The 15230-nt window shown below is 38.2% G+C and overlaps 1 protein-coding gene across 2 annotated transcripts in view; it reads right to left on the minus strand.

Annotated features, from left to right (window-relative positions):
* The window catches only part of VRK2 (VRK serine/threonine kinase 2), a 108719-nt gene extending 97342 nt beyond the window's left edge, over positions 1 to 11377 (minus strand). The window contains exons 1-2 of one of the 2 annotated variants that reach the window (XM_058551178.1): positions 11219 to 11377; positions 9268 to 9405 (exon numbers count right to left, since the gene is read on the minus strand). In XM_058551178.1, coding sequence (XP_058407161.1) covers positions 9268 to 9403 — 136 coding nt within the window. In that variant the 5' untranslated portion in view covers positions 9404 to 9405; positions 11219 to 11377. Of the gene's footprint in view, positions 1 to 9267; positions 9409 to 11218 lie in introns of both variants that reach the window. The other variant, XM_058551177.1, reaches the window with a different exon arrangement.
* Between the last annotated feature and the right edge of the window lie 3853 nt (positions 11378 to 15230).

The raw sequence follows: 15230 nt of genomic DNA on the forward strand, positions 1-15230 counted from the left end.
TTCATTTGATTTTAAAATGTATAAATGTACATTTAACTTTGAGCCCTTGCCTCTCAGTGTTCTATTCTGAGCTAGTCAAACAAGTGGTAGCAGGCATGCTGGGCTCAATAATACTGCCTCTCATATTTAAATACTCTTTTTTACTTGGATTGCAAATTAAAGACAGTCTCCTGAACACTGACACATTTTCAATGATTGATTTTGCAAAACGTGTTGATTTTTCCTACACTGTTTTGCCTCTGTGTGTGTCAACTTTGGCCTTCTTTTTTTGCTCCTTTGCAGCACTGCTGTCTCTTTGAAGCCATTGTCTGCCTGATATGAAAATGTACATTAAACATCCTGACTAATTACATAGATAGAAAATTCTTGATTTCAAGTACAAAAATACCTATGCCCAGAAACCATAACAAAAGCTTCTGTGTACAAAACTCTTAATCAAACCTTTCATTCACTTGAATTAAAAAATTCCAATAATTTATTTTCTGTTAAAAGTTGTGTTTACATTCTTTGAAAAGTAGATTTCTTATGCATGTTACATGCCTGTAAGTCAATCCATTTAACAATAAACACCATCCATTTCCTCCACAAAAGTTTATATTTGCTATTAGGTCTACTTCAATTAAGTGCTACTCAGTAGAATTGTTTTATTCTAAACACAACTGTTTAGTCTTAAACAATGTCCATTTTTTCACTCTTCCTACACTATGCATTAGCAAAGTAGACTTTTCCCAATAAATCCTATAATCTCTGGATTAAGCACATGGCCTCTTGTATTATAAAAATATACTTGAAAAGAGAATGAACAGATACTTCTCTCCCCCATACTCTCCAAAATATACAAAATAATGTCTCTAAATCTAAAAGTACAGTGCCTTACACACCTACCACATGTTGTAGTATACAGAGCACAAAATTCCATCTCAGATAGCCTAGTTGTTGGGAAAATTATTTTTCCGTAACAGACTAGTTCTAGAGTTAATTTAACCAATCATTTTTGAAAAACTATCATATGCAAGGCCTTGTTTAAGCACTCTGAGAGAATGCCTGCAAGAAGTTTATAATCTAGTGTTGCGGGGCGAATAGGACAGTATACAAATAGTAATCATATGAAATAACGAGATGAGCACTATGAGAGAGCACACTGGGAACAAAGAGAGAGAGAGAAAAGATGTAGATACTCCCCTGCTTGCCTCTTTAGCATGTTAGAATTTTCATAAGGCTTACTAGCCACCATTTGTTTTCACAATTGATCCTAGCAACAGACTCCTCTAGCTCCCAGTCTACCAAATCTAGGTACTCTGCTCAGTTTGGCTGTTGCTTGCCTTTTTGTTAGACCAACTCTCCTCTGCCTCTAGTTGTTGTTCATCTCATGCAGTTACCAAGTGCAGTAGAGGCATCGTATGCTATCACACTACTATTTTAGGGAACCCTGCAATGACTACCAGTGTACCAATTGGCTAGCCCAACCCTGGATATGAAATTTTAGTTGCCTGAAAATGATGTTTCAGAATGGGAGGATGGGGGAGTGAGGGAAGTAGCCACACTAATCTTCAGAAATGGCCACAATACCTAAGCAGAACAAGATAGATTAAGGTCTGCATATGAGCCAAAGCTTAGAATTTCATTGCCTTTGTTGGCTCATGTCACTTCTTTAATTAATGTCACTTTCTCTGGTTTAATATCAGAGCAAGTGACAAGAGTGCTTCTGGATGAATTGTGTTTTCCGAGGACTGTATGGCATACTCTCCCGCAGTCTGACAGAGGGACGTGCCAGTTTTACTTGGCAGTTACAATGCACCAGCTTTAGTTTTAGTAGTTTAATTTGTGGCAGTTATATGTTTTGAATACGTTGAAGTATTCACAACGGTCTCATGGAATCTGTTCCATAGATAAAGTTTACACAGTGGAAAAGAAAAAGCAACGGCTATAAGGCGATTAGGAAAAGCGTCTCTTGGCCACAGCTGGTCTTATAGGCATTCCTGTAAATTTAAGAGCATTTAGGGGATATGATTAAAGTGATCACAAGGAATGATGCCCTCTTTTTTTTTTTTTTTTGCCCAGTTCTGTAGTTGGTGTGAGACGATCATAAGGAATACGATATTTAGAACTCAATTTCATGCAAAATCCATTATTCAAGAAGTGAAGTTTATATACATGACAGACATGCAATGAAATAAATGTTAGAATAGGAAGCTTTGTTAGTTATGCATTAAGTTGGTTCTAACATTTTGGTAAACTAAGTTTTTATTGATATAAAATTTAGAAGAATTTCTGCATTGAGAGAAAAGACTAAACTTTTTCTTTTGGTTTGTTAAAGATCTTTCTTTTTCAGGCTGAAGTATTCTGAACAGTTTTTATTTGGAGTTTCTCCTTCATCTCCTTTATACACTTTTGTGAACCTCATCAGCTCATGGTGAGAGCTGCCACCACGGAGTTCTTCCAAACTTTGCCTGCCCTTTCTAAATTTAGGGTTCTTTACTGCAGCAGGTTGAAGATCTGGCTTTGATTGCACCTGGCTCTGCTGGAAAATAGAAATATTCATCTCCACTGAATGCATGCTGCTTAAGTGCTGGAGGCACTTGCAGGAGAGTAACTCTCATTGGAAACTTCATTACAATACTTTCTCTTCCCTACATGAAGTAGTAATTCTCATTCGCCAAAGATAGAATTTTGCATGACACAGCCACAGGAGCTCCTGTTTGACTTTCAAAATTAATCAACCTCTAAGCTGGAGTAGAAATGGCATGTCCTTTAACCTTAAGCACAAAAAGCTCTCAACAGACTGCAGTTTTTATATCCCTGGATGGGAGTTTGGGCCCCTGATACTTAAACTTGATGCACATACTGGGTTTCTGGCATGCTTTTGCCCATACCCATCTGCTAGCCTGGCACTGTGCCCATTCAGAAGGTGTGATGCCAGTTTCAATAGGGCATAGGTGCCAATCAAAGATGGGTTTGGAGGGGCAGCATGCAGAACGCAGCAAAAGTCAGCTCTTCTGCCAGAAGATCCTCCTGTTATCGTACAATGCCAATGAAGGGCCACATGCTTCATTGCTTGGGATCACATTGCATCTGTAGATGTTTCTGGCCTTCAATGGATGCCTTTCTACAGAATCTTTTTCCTCAAGTAATACTTGATTTGAGATGTTAAAGAAAAGTCTACCTGACTAACTGAAGGCCATCCTTTTAAAAGAAACAATGGAAATCTTCAACAATTATCTTGAAATAATTTCTGAGTTTTCTGTCTTTTCTCCTAAAATACTCGTTCACATAGAATACTGCATAGTGTACTCAGTCCATCTAATGGAGTTATAAGGGACAAACACTCTGAAGAAGTACTAATTACAAAAGCATGTATCTAAGCAGTATAAAATCCATAAACACTTCTGCATCATTGTTAAATGTGGATAGTGGACAAATTTTCATCAACCAAATAGCTAATTTTTAGTGAATTCCCTCATTTAAAGCTTTAAAGTTTCTTAATTTTCCTCTCATTTATTTTATAAACATAGATATTCCTGTGTCTTAAAAGAAGGACCATACCTCCTACTATTCATTCCTCTTCTTCCTTATCTAAAGAAAAAAAACCTAAAATACTTCAGAAGCAAAAGTCTATCTATATTTCATAAGGAAGCCAGAAGCTCTCAAAAGCTGAGAATCCTTTTATTATGTGGCAATAGAGGTGAGCTCATTTCATGAAGAAGAAATTTCCCTATAGCAATACGTTTCAAATTAAAAAACTTTGACCATCATAAACAGTTACAAGATAGTAACAGGTCCAGTGGAAGAGACATAATACATAAATGCACTGAAAAACAGAGCAGTTTGTAAATCTTCCCTTAAGGCAAAAGAGTCTGACAGTAAAAATGTTGAAAATAAAGAACCATAATATAAAATATGTTAAGAAGATCAGACATTTAAAAAAATGAAAAAGATAAGCAAAGGCTAAGCCTTAAAAGAACTCTCCCTTTTTATACGAAGAACCCAAACTTTTGTAAATACTTAGATTTTTTAACTGATAGGTAAATGAACACTGCTCTCTCTTTAAAAACTCAAAATTAATAGCCTATGGACAGCAAATACAAAATTAAAATACATCTTCTAGGGACTTTTATTTCTTGTTGATAGGTCCAACAAGTGTATTGACTTCCCCAAATCCCTAGTGATCCCTTCCTCCTTTGAGTTTATAACACCTATTATCTGTCTACACCTTCATCTGGGAACTAATTTATCATATATACTATAGTTTCTAGTTCAAGTTATCCTTATTTTTATACTTATTTCCTTCTTCTTTTTACCTCCATAATATCATTTGCAAAATTTCCTAGTAACAATCATAGTGGCATCATAATGTTACTTTGTGTTATATAAGACTAATCGCTTCTCTCAAAGCTTTCTCTGTAAAACACTGCCAAAACAACATTTAATACAGCAATGTATAATGAAGCAATATGTGTTCCAATAACTCTACTTTGTTCATAGCATGATCATTAGGCTCTTCTTAACATTATTCTGCATACCTTGAAAATCAATCCATTATAGCCGACTAAAAAATAAAATAAGTAAAAACCACACATGCATAATAATCTTTTCTATTTCTTCATAAATAGAAGTCTGTTTCCTTATCTGTAAAATAATGGAGTTAAACTTTGATAATGTCTAAAAATTCTAGACATCCTACCCTCTTCCCCCAATCAAAAAGATTTCTTCTATGTTTCGAAAGAGCAAAATCGAGCTAATCTGAGAGCATGACCCAAAAAATGTATGACGGTCAAGTGGATGAAGTCTAAACATTTATCGATGAATAACTGATTCTATCTTAAGTCTTCACCATAGTTAATTTTAGTTATAATAATGTATTATTCTTTATAAAAGATAATGCTATTGACTTACTGCCAATAAAGCATACAAGGATTCTTTTAAATGACATCATGACAGTTAACTTGTCTCAGCTTTCCTTGTGACTAAGGGTACATCTGTAAGATTACAGGCTGGAATTAAGGGTGACATCTACAATTATGAAAGAGAATAAAGCAAACTGGCTTGTGTGGGTTAAGTATCCCAACCTCAGTCTCAATCTCTCTGGCAAATAACTGTTGAACATCTATTCTGTGCTTTATATTCCAAAGATGCTAAATGGTCATCACTACGCCCAACTTCAAAACACTACAACTTCCACAGATGAATCATTTCTATTTTTACTCATAAGACTTCAAAGGAATTTGGCTGAATTTTATTCCCTATAATTCTCTTGTTTCTTCATTTTGACTAATTTCTGAAACCTGATATCTTTCATATATGAAACAGATAAGATACAGCTTAAATCAGAACTTTTGATTGTGTCGTCATGGCTACTACTGTAAATTTTAGGGACAAAAATAGATATAGGTCAGTAAATAAAATGTCATAGTCTTCCAATGACATTCTCTATGTTCTCAGTTTTACCACATGAGTAACTAAATCTATCACAATCCATGGCAGGATAAACGGAAAATCCCTCCAATAGACATCTTTGTCACCATCCTAATCCCCTGTGGCACCAGACACTGAACCTAGAGTTCAACTATCACTGAGGATGGGAAATTCTAAATAAACAAATAAATTACATTTAAGTGCTTACTAAGTTCCAAGTTCTTTAAAAATATTATCTCATTTAATCTTCACACTTATTATTATCCCAATGATACAGAATAGAAACAAAAACTCATGACCAGGGGAAAGTCAGTTTGTAAGTGGCTTAGTCAGGTCAGAATTCCACCCAGATTTGCCTAACACCAAAACTCAAGCTCTTATTTATGCGATTCTCCCTTAGTTTGCCTGGTTCTATGTTATACCTAGCATTAAAGTAGAATTCAAACTCTCAGTTCTCTCTTCTGCCCCAGAGTTTTAGAAACTTTTTCACTTATATGACACTAAAATGACAGCAATTTTTCCCATCCCCGAAACCAGTTTCCTTTCTTCCTTTTTTCCCCCCTCTCTTTTCATATACAAAGAAAGAACCTTGACTTTGTTCTCGTATTCAGACTTTTCTTTTCCCTCTTATAACTATTTCTATTAATGCTACAGGCACATTATTTCTCCAAGTCAAGAGTAAATACCAAATTTCTCTGCTCCTTCCCCTTTACTGTAAGGTGCTGATTACGGAAAGGCCTTGGCTATTGATCTCAAAGCTAGAGGACAGTTGTACATGCACAATGAGTTAGACAGAGCAGCTAGTTTCTTCTCAGCCTTAGGCAACAAATGCTGATGAAGCGTCTGCTGAAACAGTGTCTCTGGAAAAATAATACCTGAAAAGAATGTAGCTGGACACAAAGGTATTAAGGAAAACTTGAATTTACCTGCCTCTTTATTGATACACAGGGAGTGATGAGAACCACTGTAAAATGCAAAAACTTGATATAATTTCATATGAATTTGCTTAATCAATAAAAACTAAGTTCAATAAAGTTAATTAATCTGTAAATTAATAAGTAAAACCTGAGTTTAATAAAGTTATTGCTGATGGCATCTCATTAAAGAGCTGATTCTATGATTTATAAATGCCACTTTTGATGGAACAATGACAATATTGGGAACACAGCTATATTATACATTCTTAAGTATAGAAACTTTTCCTCAAAATAGCTAAACATTTCTTTAAAGTCTTTCCCCACTGGTACGCACTTGCTAATATTCCAGGGTCCAGGTTCTAAAATTCAGATACTAGTGGGTATTGCATAACATATCAGACCTTGAAAATTGTAACACAAATATTACTTTGGTAACAAGAAAAGAATAAGTAAAAAAATATGTGACACATGCTTAAACTGAAAGAAGCAAAGATTTTTCTGTATTTGAATAGGGACAAATAAATCACATGCCTGAGCAAATAAATTCCTTTTTCACAACAGGAACCATACAAGTAATGAATATGTGTATACACATATGTACATATATGTTTACGTGTATAGACATATATTTAATTTTAAACATGCACTTAAATTTAAATACATATTAACACATATAATATTTACATTTTAAGAGAAAAAGAATAAGATCATTACCATCAATGCTTTTCTCTACTTCTTTGAAATTACTCAAATAATTCAAATATTAGAAAATGGAAAGTATAACTGATAAGCTGTGGGATCCAAAGCAATAGCTCAGCCACATCAGAAATAATTTATTCAACTCCATATCTCTGACCTTGAGTCAAGACAGTATACTAGAGATCATAACTCTGCTATAAAAGAGAATTCACTAATTCAGTCTCAACCAACACTTACTCTACAGGAACTCTACTCAGTGGACTACGGAACTCTCATGGTCTTTATCTGCACCATCCAATATGGTAGCCACCAGCCATATGGAGTACTGAGCCCTTGAAATGCGACTAGATACACCCTGGATTTTAAAGACTTTAACTAAAAAAGTAAAACATTTTGTTTTTTCATATTGATAACATGTTGGAATAATATTTTAGATATATTGCATTAAATAATATACATTACTGAAATAAATTCCACCTGCTTCTTTTTACATTTTTTTAATGTGGCTCCTAGAAAATTTTATATTACACACGTGGCTTGTATTACATTTCTACTGAACACGCTGCCTATGTCACTCAATGTAGTATTTAGAATCACAGCATTTTTCAAGCAAGTTCAAACCCTTTAAATGGGGAACCTGTCCTTTATTTAGCCTATATAATTTTTTTGTGCTGGTCTTACCCTTCCAACTAGACATTGAGGTGATTAATAAGCAGTTACTTATTGACTGAATTTCATTCATTTGTTCAAAACTACAATCTTAATTTTATCAGAAGAGGAGCTTTATCCTTCATGATCCATGAAACAGGTTTGTTTGTGAGGGGTGGCAGAAGATGCCACCCTGAAATATGCCTCTTTGACATAAGGATTATTTTCAGCTGAAAGCACTTGGAAAACAGCAAATGCAAGGAGAGGCTTTCTCTGAGCTCCTTTTATTTGCCTAAAGACAGATCCTCCAAAAAAACCTCAATTGTTATAAATCCCCTCCAGGGGAGTTTCATCAACCAGGAAAGACTGACTTTTATCAAAGAAGAAGAGATTAGGAGTTGACACCACTCTCAGACAAACTTTGTCACAAACTATCATAACCTCCATCTATTCTTCTAAGGGCCCATTCATCTTTTCTAAAAATCATTTACTCTCCCTGAAGTCGTCTACATGCCCTCTCCCCTTCCGCTATTAAGATGGTATATAAGCTCTCAAATCTCACCACTTTTTGGGCTATTCACATTTTTTTCCGTCCCATGGACGTAACATTAAAAATTAATAAATTTGTATACCTTTTCTCCTCTTAATCTGCCTGTTGTCAGTTTATTTCATAGACCCTGCTATAGAACCTAGGAGGGTAGAGGGAAAGTCCTTCCTCCCCTACAGTTTGAAATGTTTAATGAGGAACCCAAGATTCTTCCAATGGAGGTCTTTTACCAGCTTCTTAAATTCCTACAGAAACAGACGTAATGAGTCAACACATTTAGGAGAATTTATCCTTGAGGGGCACTTTTTTTTAAATCACTATTATTTATCTTGTTTTATTCATTAAAACTAGTCTTGTAAAGGTTATCCCTTGATCATTCCACTACAGATTTAAGATAGCCCTGAATGATCCTTTTAAATTCAGTATAATTTTTAAACTTTTAAATGTAGTGTAAAAATATACTCAACCCGTGTTCCTTACCTGTACCAAAGAACACAGAAAATAATTTTGAGTGTCTATTTTCTCAGTTATCCCAAGGAGGGCTCATAACTAGTACCACTCTAAACACACAGGGGAGAAGTTAATGCATTCCATGCATAGATGCCTGGAGGTATTGAGGCTCAAATCTCTAGTGTGGCCCAGTTAAGAAATGACCAGAACCTTGTATTACTTAAATATTAATGATTAAGATTCACAAACAGAAAGTGTTTGTATTTATATAGTTGTAGTTTCTGAGCTGTAAAAAGCAATGTTTCCAGGAAAATACACTCTCAAAAAAGAACATTAACATTTTGTCTGGCAGACTGTGTAATTACGCTCTGAAAAGACTTCTAAGAGTCATTCAGAAAAACACTGACAACAAGGAGTGGGGTCGGTCATATCTTGAACCTAGGCATTCTACTAAACATTAACTAACTTCATACTACTTAATAAAGTACATTTATGAATTCCATTCTATTTCAAAGTTTCAATTTTCAAAATATTAAGTAATCCCAGTTACAGTCACATATATAAGAATATTTGGTAATTCATAGTTATACTTACCCAAATATATCAATCCAAATCCTCCAGAGCCAATCATCTTGCCCAGCACCCATTGTTTGCCTTCCGTATCATCCAGAACCTTGCCTTCTGGAAGTGGAACAGGAAGTTTGTATTTCTCATTTCTTCTTGGTGCCATCACTTCTGTCGGCAGAAAGGGTGAGATAAGTGATTAAAAATAAAAATTAAAAAACTCCAGTTAAAATACATTTCTCAAAATGTCTTCTGTGGGTTACTTTCTCAGGTTCTTAGAAATTAGGATTCTGAAGTCAGCTGGGTTTGGGAAAGCCCTCACACTATATTCAAATTGGAGATTCAGATATATTACAATATTGAAATCTAAGAGGTACTGATATTTAAAAAACAAACAAACCCGATGAACTTCACTTAACTCAACAATTCCAAAATTCATTTAGGGAGCTATAACATGTATTAACAGTGCAGAATACACCTGAAGAAATGAGTTAACAACTTCCAGTGACAAAGAGAAAATAAATGTCACATACATGCAAATACTCCTTTCACTGAGGATGAGATCTTCAGTCATTAGGAAAGAATACAGTTTTGGATTGGGAAAACATGGACGATGGCAATGTATATCATCACCAAACACAGCAGCCGACACAGAGTAGGTACTCAGCAGACATTTGTTAAATGGGCCCGGGGTTTTCATGGATGTACAACCTAGCAGAGCACTAGGCCGCTGGGCAGTTTCAGGGCTGGCACACTACTCTTTCCACGTCTTGCTCTTTCTCTATACCCTCTCCCTTCCCCACCCTCACCAAAGTGAAAATTGCCTTGCCTTAGAGATCAAGGTGATACTGCCAACAAAAGCATAGACTCTATAGTATAGACACACAATTTTAATCAATTAATTATAATTCTACACAGGTTAGTAAATTTCACAATAAGAGATTTTGAATTAGAAGAGAAAATTTCTTAGGGGAAAAAAAATACCAATATATATGCCTGAAACTGAAGGTAACTGCAATCCTCTAAGTACTTCCAAAGAATTTTTAAAAACTGGTGAGTAGTTTTGAAATGAAAGTCAATGTAAAGTTTTCGTTGTATAATCTTCCCATCTTCCTAACGAGAAAGTTTCTGTTCCTTTTAACAGATTTTCCCTCCCTCACTTACTTTAATCCAATGCCCTGCCAACTTTTACTTAGCACCAACGTCCCAGGTAGAGCAAAGGAACACAGCAGACATCTTGAACAACATTCACCTGTCCTCCTAACACAGCAGCACAAGGGAAGCCGGGAACTTAGACCGTGAACCAAGCCTAACGTAGGAAAGTTTTTGTGGGGGTTCTCCTTGACTAGTATTTTATATATACTGGTGTCCAATACATACTTGTTGATTTAAAACCTAAAGACTTCGAAGAACAACTTTTCAACAGGGCATAAATTCTAAACAAGACAAGTCCGTGGCATCCGAACTTGAGACCTGAAAGAAGACTAGGACTATAAAATGCACATCCTGGGCGGGATCCCCAGTTCCCCTTCCCAGAGGGAAGCGGTAGCCTCCTCTCAAGGCCAGTCCCTGACACGGTGTCCCTTCTGCTTCTGGGTTCCTTCCCAGGGCTACGATGAAAAGCGCTCAAGGCGAGTTTCCGGGGACAAACCCGTACCCAGAGGTCGGAACACGCGCCAGACTGGGCGTGGGGCCTGCCGCGACGACCGGCCCTGAGGGCGGAGGCGGGAGGAGCAGCGCTGCCCCGCGCCCGGCCTGCCCCCCAGCTCGGCGGCCCCGGGACCCCCGGCAGCCCCCGCCCGACCCAACGCAAAGCCCGCGGGCGCCTGGAGACCAACTTGCCGCCGCACAGTCTCTGGACCGGCGAACAGGGAAACCCCACCCCTTTCCGCCTCACTCCTCCGCCCCGCGCTTCGGGCAGACGCGAGTTGCAGGGGGCGGCGGCCTCTCGCTCCGAGCTGGGATGAAGGAAGGAACCAACCGCGGAAAAGGGACCCCTCCCGGGCCGGAGACTGGGGCGCGGCGCGGAGGCCCCGGCGTCTCACTCCGACGGCAGCTCCTCCCCGGGCCCGGGGCGCGGCGCGGGCCGGGCGAGCGGAGAGCGGGCGCGGAAGTGCCGCGTCCTGCCCGGACCCCCGGGACCCGAGAGCGACAGAAGGCGGAGCGGGCCCTCGCTGTCCCCGGCCGCCAGGCCGCGTACGACGCCTCCCGCTGGCCGGGCGGGGCCGCGGGCCTCCAATCCCTCGGGGGGGCGGGCCCTGCGGTCGAGCCGGCCCTCTGAGGGGCCAAACTAATTTGCCGGCACCGGGGCCCGCCGCGCGGGGCGCCCCGGCACCGCCTCGCTCGGGGCGGAGACGCCGGCCCTGGGCCCAGCGGAGCCTCGGGCAGGCCGCAGCCGGCGCTTTCCTTCCGCGTCGTCTCCGCGCTCCGGCGGCCGAGGGGAAGACGGAGCGGTGGGTCTATATCGGGAAAGGGAGCTGTCTTATTGCCACACACCCTCGGCCGCCAGAGTCTGGAGGATGGGCCATCAGATCAGTTGTGTAAAACAAGCACGGCGTGAATTTGTATAGGAGGAATGTTGGGTTCCCTGTACCGTGATCTCAGTACCTAGAGCTTCCAAAAGATTATTGCTAAATTTGACAATGTAGAGAGGACAATGGAAGTCCAAAAATCAAGGCCTGTTGTGAAAGCATTCAGGGGAGCCTGAGTAGAGTTTGGTCAAGGAAAGAATCTTTATCAAGTTATTAGTCATAAGATTATTATGACAATCAAGTGAAAGAAATAAGTAGTTTTCTAACACATAATAAGGACTCAGAGTGAGCTTATATTTTAGGGTAGACAAAACAAATATTCAGAAAGCAATTATTAAACAATATATCAACATCCTGTGTAGGAAGTCAGTAAATTGTTTGGGATGCAAATACTGAAAGGAAAATCAAATTCCTTAATGAGTTTGATAGAATAAGGCTTTAGGACTTCCTACATCTATCAAACTGTCACCAAATAAAAGATGGCATGAGAAGACATTTCTTAAAAAACAGTTTTAAAGCAACTCAACAGTCTAGATGTAGAATAATTGTGCCCTTTAATCACTAATCCAACAATGTCCATTCTTATTTTCATGAGATATATATATATAACAGATGCTGTTGGTTGCCTATCCAACACCCATCTGGGCATTCATTCTCCCATTCCAAATTTGTTCAGATTTCTAGCCACTTTCCAGGTTACTTTCTTTAGGAAGATGCAGCTCCAGCCACAACAGATTACTCTTGAGGGGTCATACATGGCTTCTCGCTTTCACACGTATATATCCAGTATGTTAGTGTCTTAGTCCATTCGACTACTATAACAGAATACCAGAGGCTAGGTGGCTTATAAGCAACAGAAATTTATTTCTCATAGTTCTGAAGGCTGAAAAGTTCATGATTCAATCACCCCCCAAAGGCCACACCTCCAAATAACCATCACAATGGGGATTAGGTTTCAACATATGAATTTTAGAGGGACACAAACATTCAGTCTATGGCAGTTAGTAAATCTGTTAGCTCAACCTTCAAAATATATCCAGACTCCATCACTTCTCACCACCCATACTGCTATCATTCTGGTCCAAACCATCATGTCTTTCCTAGATAACTGTAGTATCCTCCTAAATGCTATGCTATTTTCTACTCTTCCATCTCTTCAATCTATTCACCACAGCCACATGATCTTTTTAAAAGCTGAAATTAGATTATCCCTCTGCTCAAAACACTTCGGTGTCATTCTAATTCACTCAGTATAAGCCAGTCCTTACTATGACCTAAAACAGTCTTTTCCAACCTTGGCACTATCGACATTTGAGCCAGATAATTTTTTGTTGAGAGCGGGGGAGGGTCAAGAGATGGGCTTTTCTGTGCATTGTAGGATATTTAGCAGCATCCATGGCCTCCCAGCACTCCCTCCGCACCAAGTTATGACAACCAAAAATGTCCCCAGACATTACCAAATTTTATCAAAATTGCTCCTAGTTGAGAATGACTGACCTACAGTGATCTACATGTTCTGTCTCTCCCCCATTGCTTATTACTCTCTCCAATCACTGTGGCCTCCTTGCGGTTCTCAGGACCTTTGCACTTTTCCGTCTTCCTGGACTACTCTTTAATCTGGTATCTGTATGGTCTACTCTATCACTTTCTTCAGGTCTTTATTCAAAAGTCAACTCAGTGAGATCTTTCCTAACTACCCTATCTAAAATTTCAACCTACCCACAATACTTCCTAGCCTTTTCTCCTCCTAGCACTTACTACTGGACAACAACATATTATACAGGTTACTTATTTATTTTGAAAATAGACAAATAGTCTTCCACAGTAAATTGCTCCATGAGAGCAAGCAACATTTTTTACTGTTTTAGTTATTACTGTATTCCCAGCCCCTAGAATGCATATAGAAAACACACTATTTTCTTGTTAAATGAATAAATGAATCATGGTGGTCTCATTCCCCTTTCCAGTGATTGGTTTAGACAGTTAGAATATATGAAGTGTAGGTAACAAGAGGTGAAGAAAAGTTTCCTGGACACTTCCATAAAGAGATGGTCTCTTGTGGATATCATTCTGGATGTGATGCCTAGAATATCTGCAGTCACCTTGTGACCATGAGGGTTGAACAAAGTACAAATCTAATACACCAGAAATGGCAGAACATTCAACAAATGAGATTAAAACACTTAAAGATTCATATATACAAAGAAAGAAAGAAAAGAACCTCAACCTTTAACTCATACCCTACATAAAAATTAATGTGAAATTGATCATAGACCTAAATCTAAATACCAGAGCTAAAACTATAAAACTTTTGGAAGAAAACCTAGGAGAAAGTTTTATGATCTAGGTTTTGGTAAATCTTTGTAATCTTTGATTTTGTGTAATTAGAATGTACAAAAAAAAAGCTGATGGTGATTACCAGAGGGGAAGGGAGGAGGGAGGAGGATGTAGGGGTGAAGGGGTACATATGTACAGTGACAAATGGCAACTAGACTTTTGATGGTGAACACAATATAGTTTATACAGAAGTTGAAATATAATGATGTACACCTGAAATTTATATAATGTTGTAAACCAATGTTACCTCAATAAAAAACTGAAAAAAAGAATCTGAAAGCCTAAAAGAAGAAATTGATAAATTAACTTCATCAAAATTAAGAACTTTAGCTTTTCAAAAAGCACTGTTAGGATACCAAATTTTGGTAAGTATGTGGAGTAACTAGAACTCTCTTACATTGCTGGTGGAGATCCAAAATGGTAAAGCCATTCTGGAAAACAGTTTGTCAGTTTCTTATCATGTTAAACATATAATCCAATATTCATGTTCCTAGGTATTTACCCAAGAGAAATGTAAACCTATATCAACACAAAGACTTGTACGTGAATGTTTATAGCAGCTTCATACTTAAGAGCCAAAAACTGGAAACAACTCAAATTACCCTCAACTAGAAAATGGATAACCAAATTGCAGTATACAATGTATCTCCTCAACGATGGAATATCATTCAGCAATAAAAAGGGACAAATGACTGATACAAGCAACAACCTAGATGGATCTCAAAAGCATGATGCTATGTGACAGAAAGAAGACACAAAAAATACATACTGTGTAATCCTATTGAAATTGCCAGGGACCAGGTTGGGGGGATGGGAATGAGTGCAAAGGGGCTAAATGGAACTTTTTGGAATGATGGAAATGTTTAATTTCTTGATCGTGGTAGTGATTACATGATTATACATTTGTCAAACCTCATCTAGTCGTACACTTAAAATGTATGAATTTTATTACATGTAAATTTTGCCTCAATAAAACTTACTTAAAAGAAAAGAATGGCTGAACAGAAAGGTGGGAAGAACCTGAGTCCTTGAGACCACTGTACTACTCATTCAACTCACCCTGAAGCCACCGTACTTTTCATATTCACCCATGAGGTGTTATGTATCCTTATCACTGAAGCCACT

This window comes from Diceros bicornis, chromosome 12, assembly GCF_020826845.1.
Source record: "Diceros bicornis minor isolate mBicDic1 chromosome 12, mDicBic1.mat.cur, whole genome shotgun sequence".
Classification (NCBI taxonomy): Eukaryota; Metazoa; Chordata; class Mammalia; order Perissodactyla; family Rhinocerotidae; genus Diceros; species Diceros bicornis.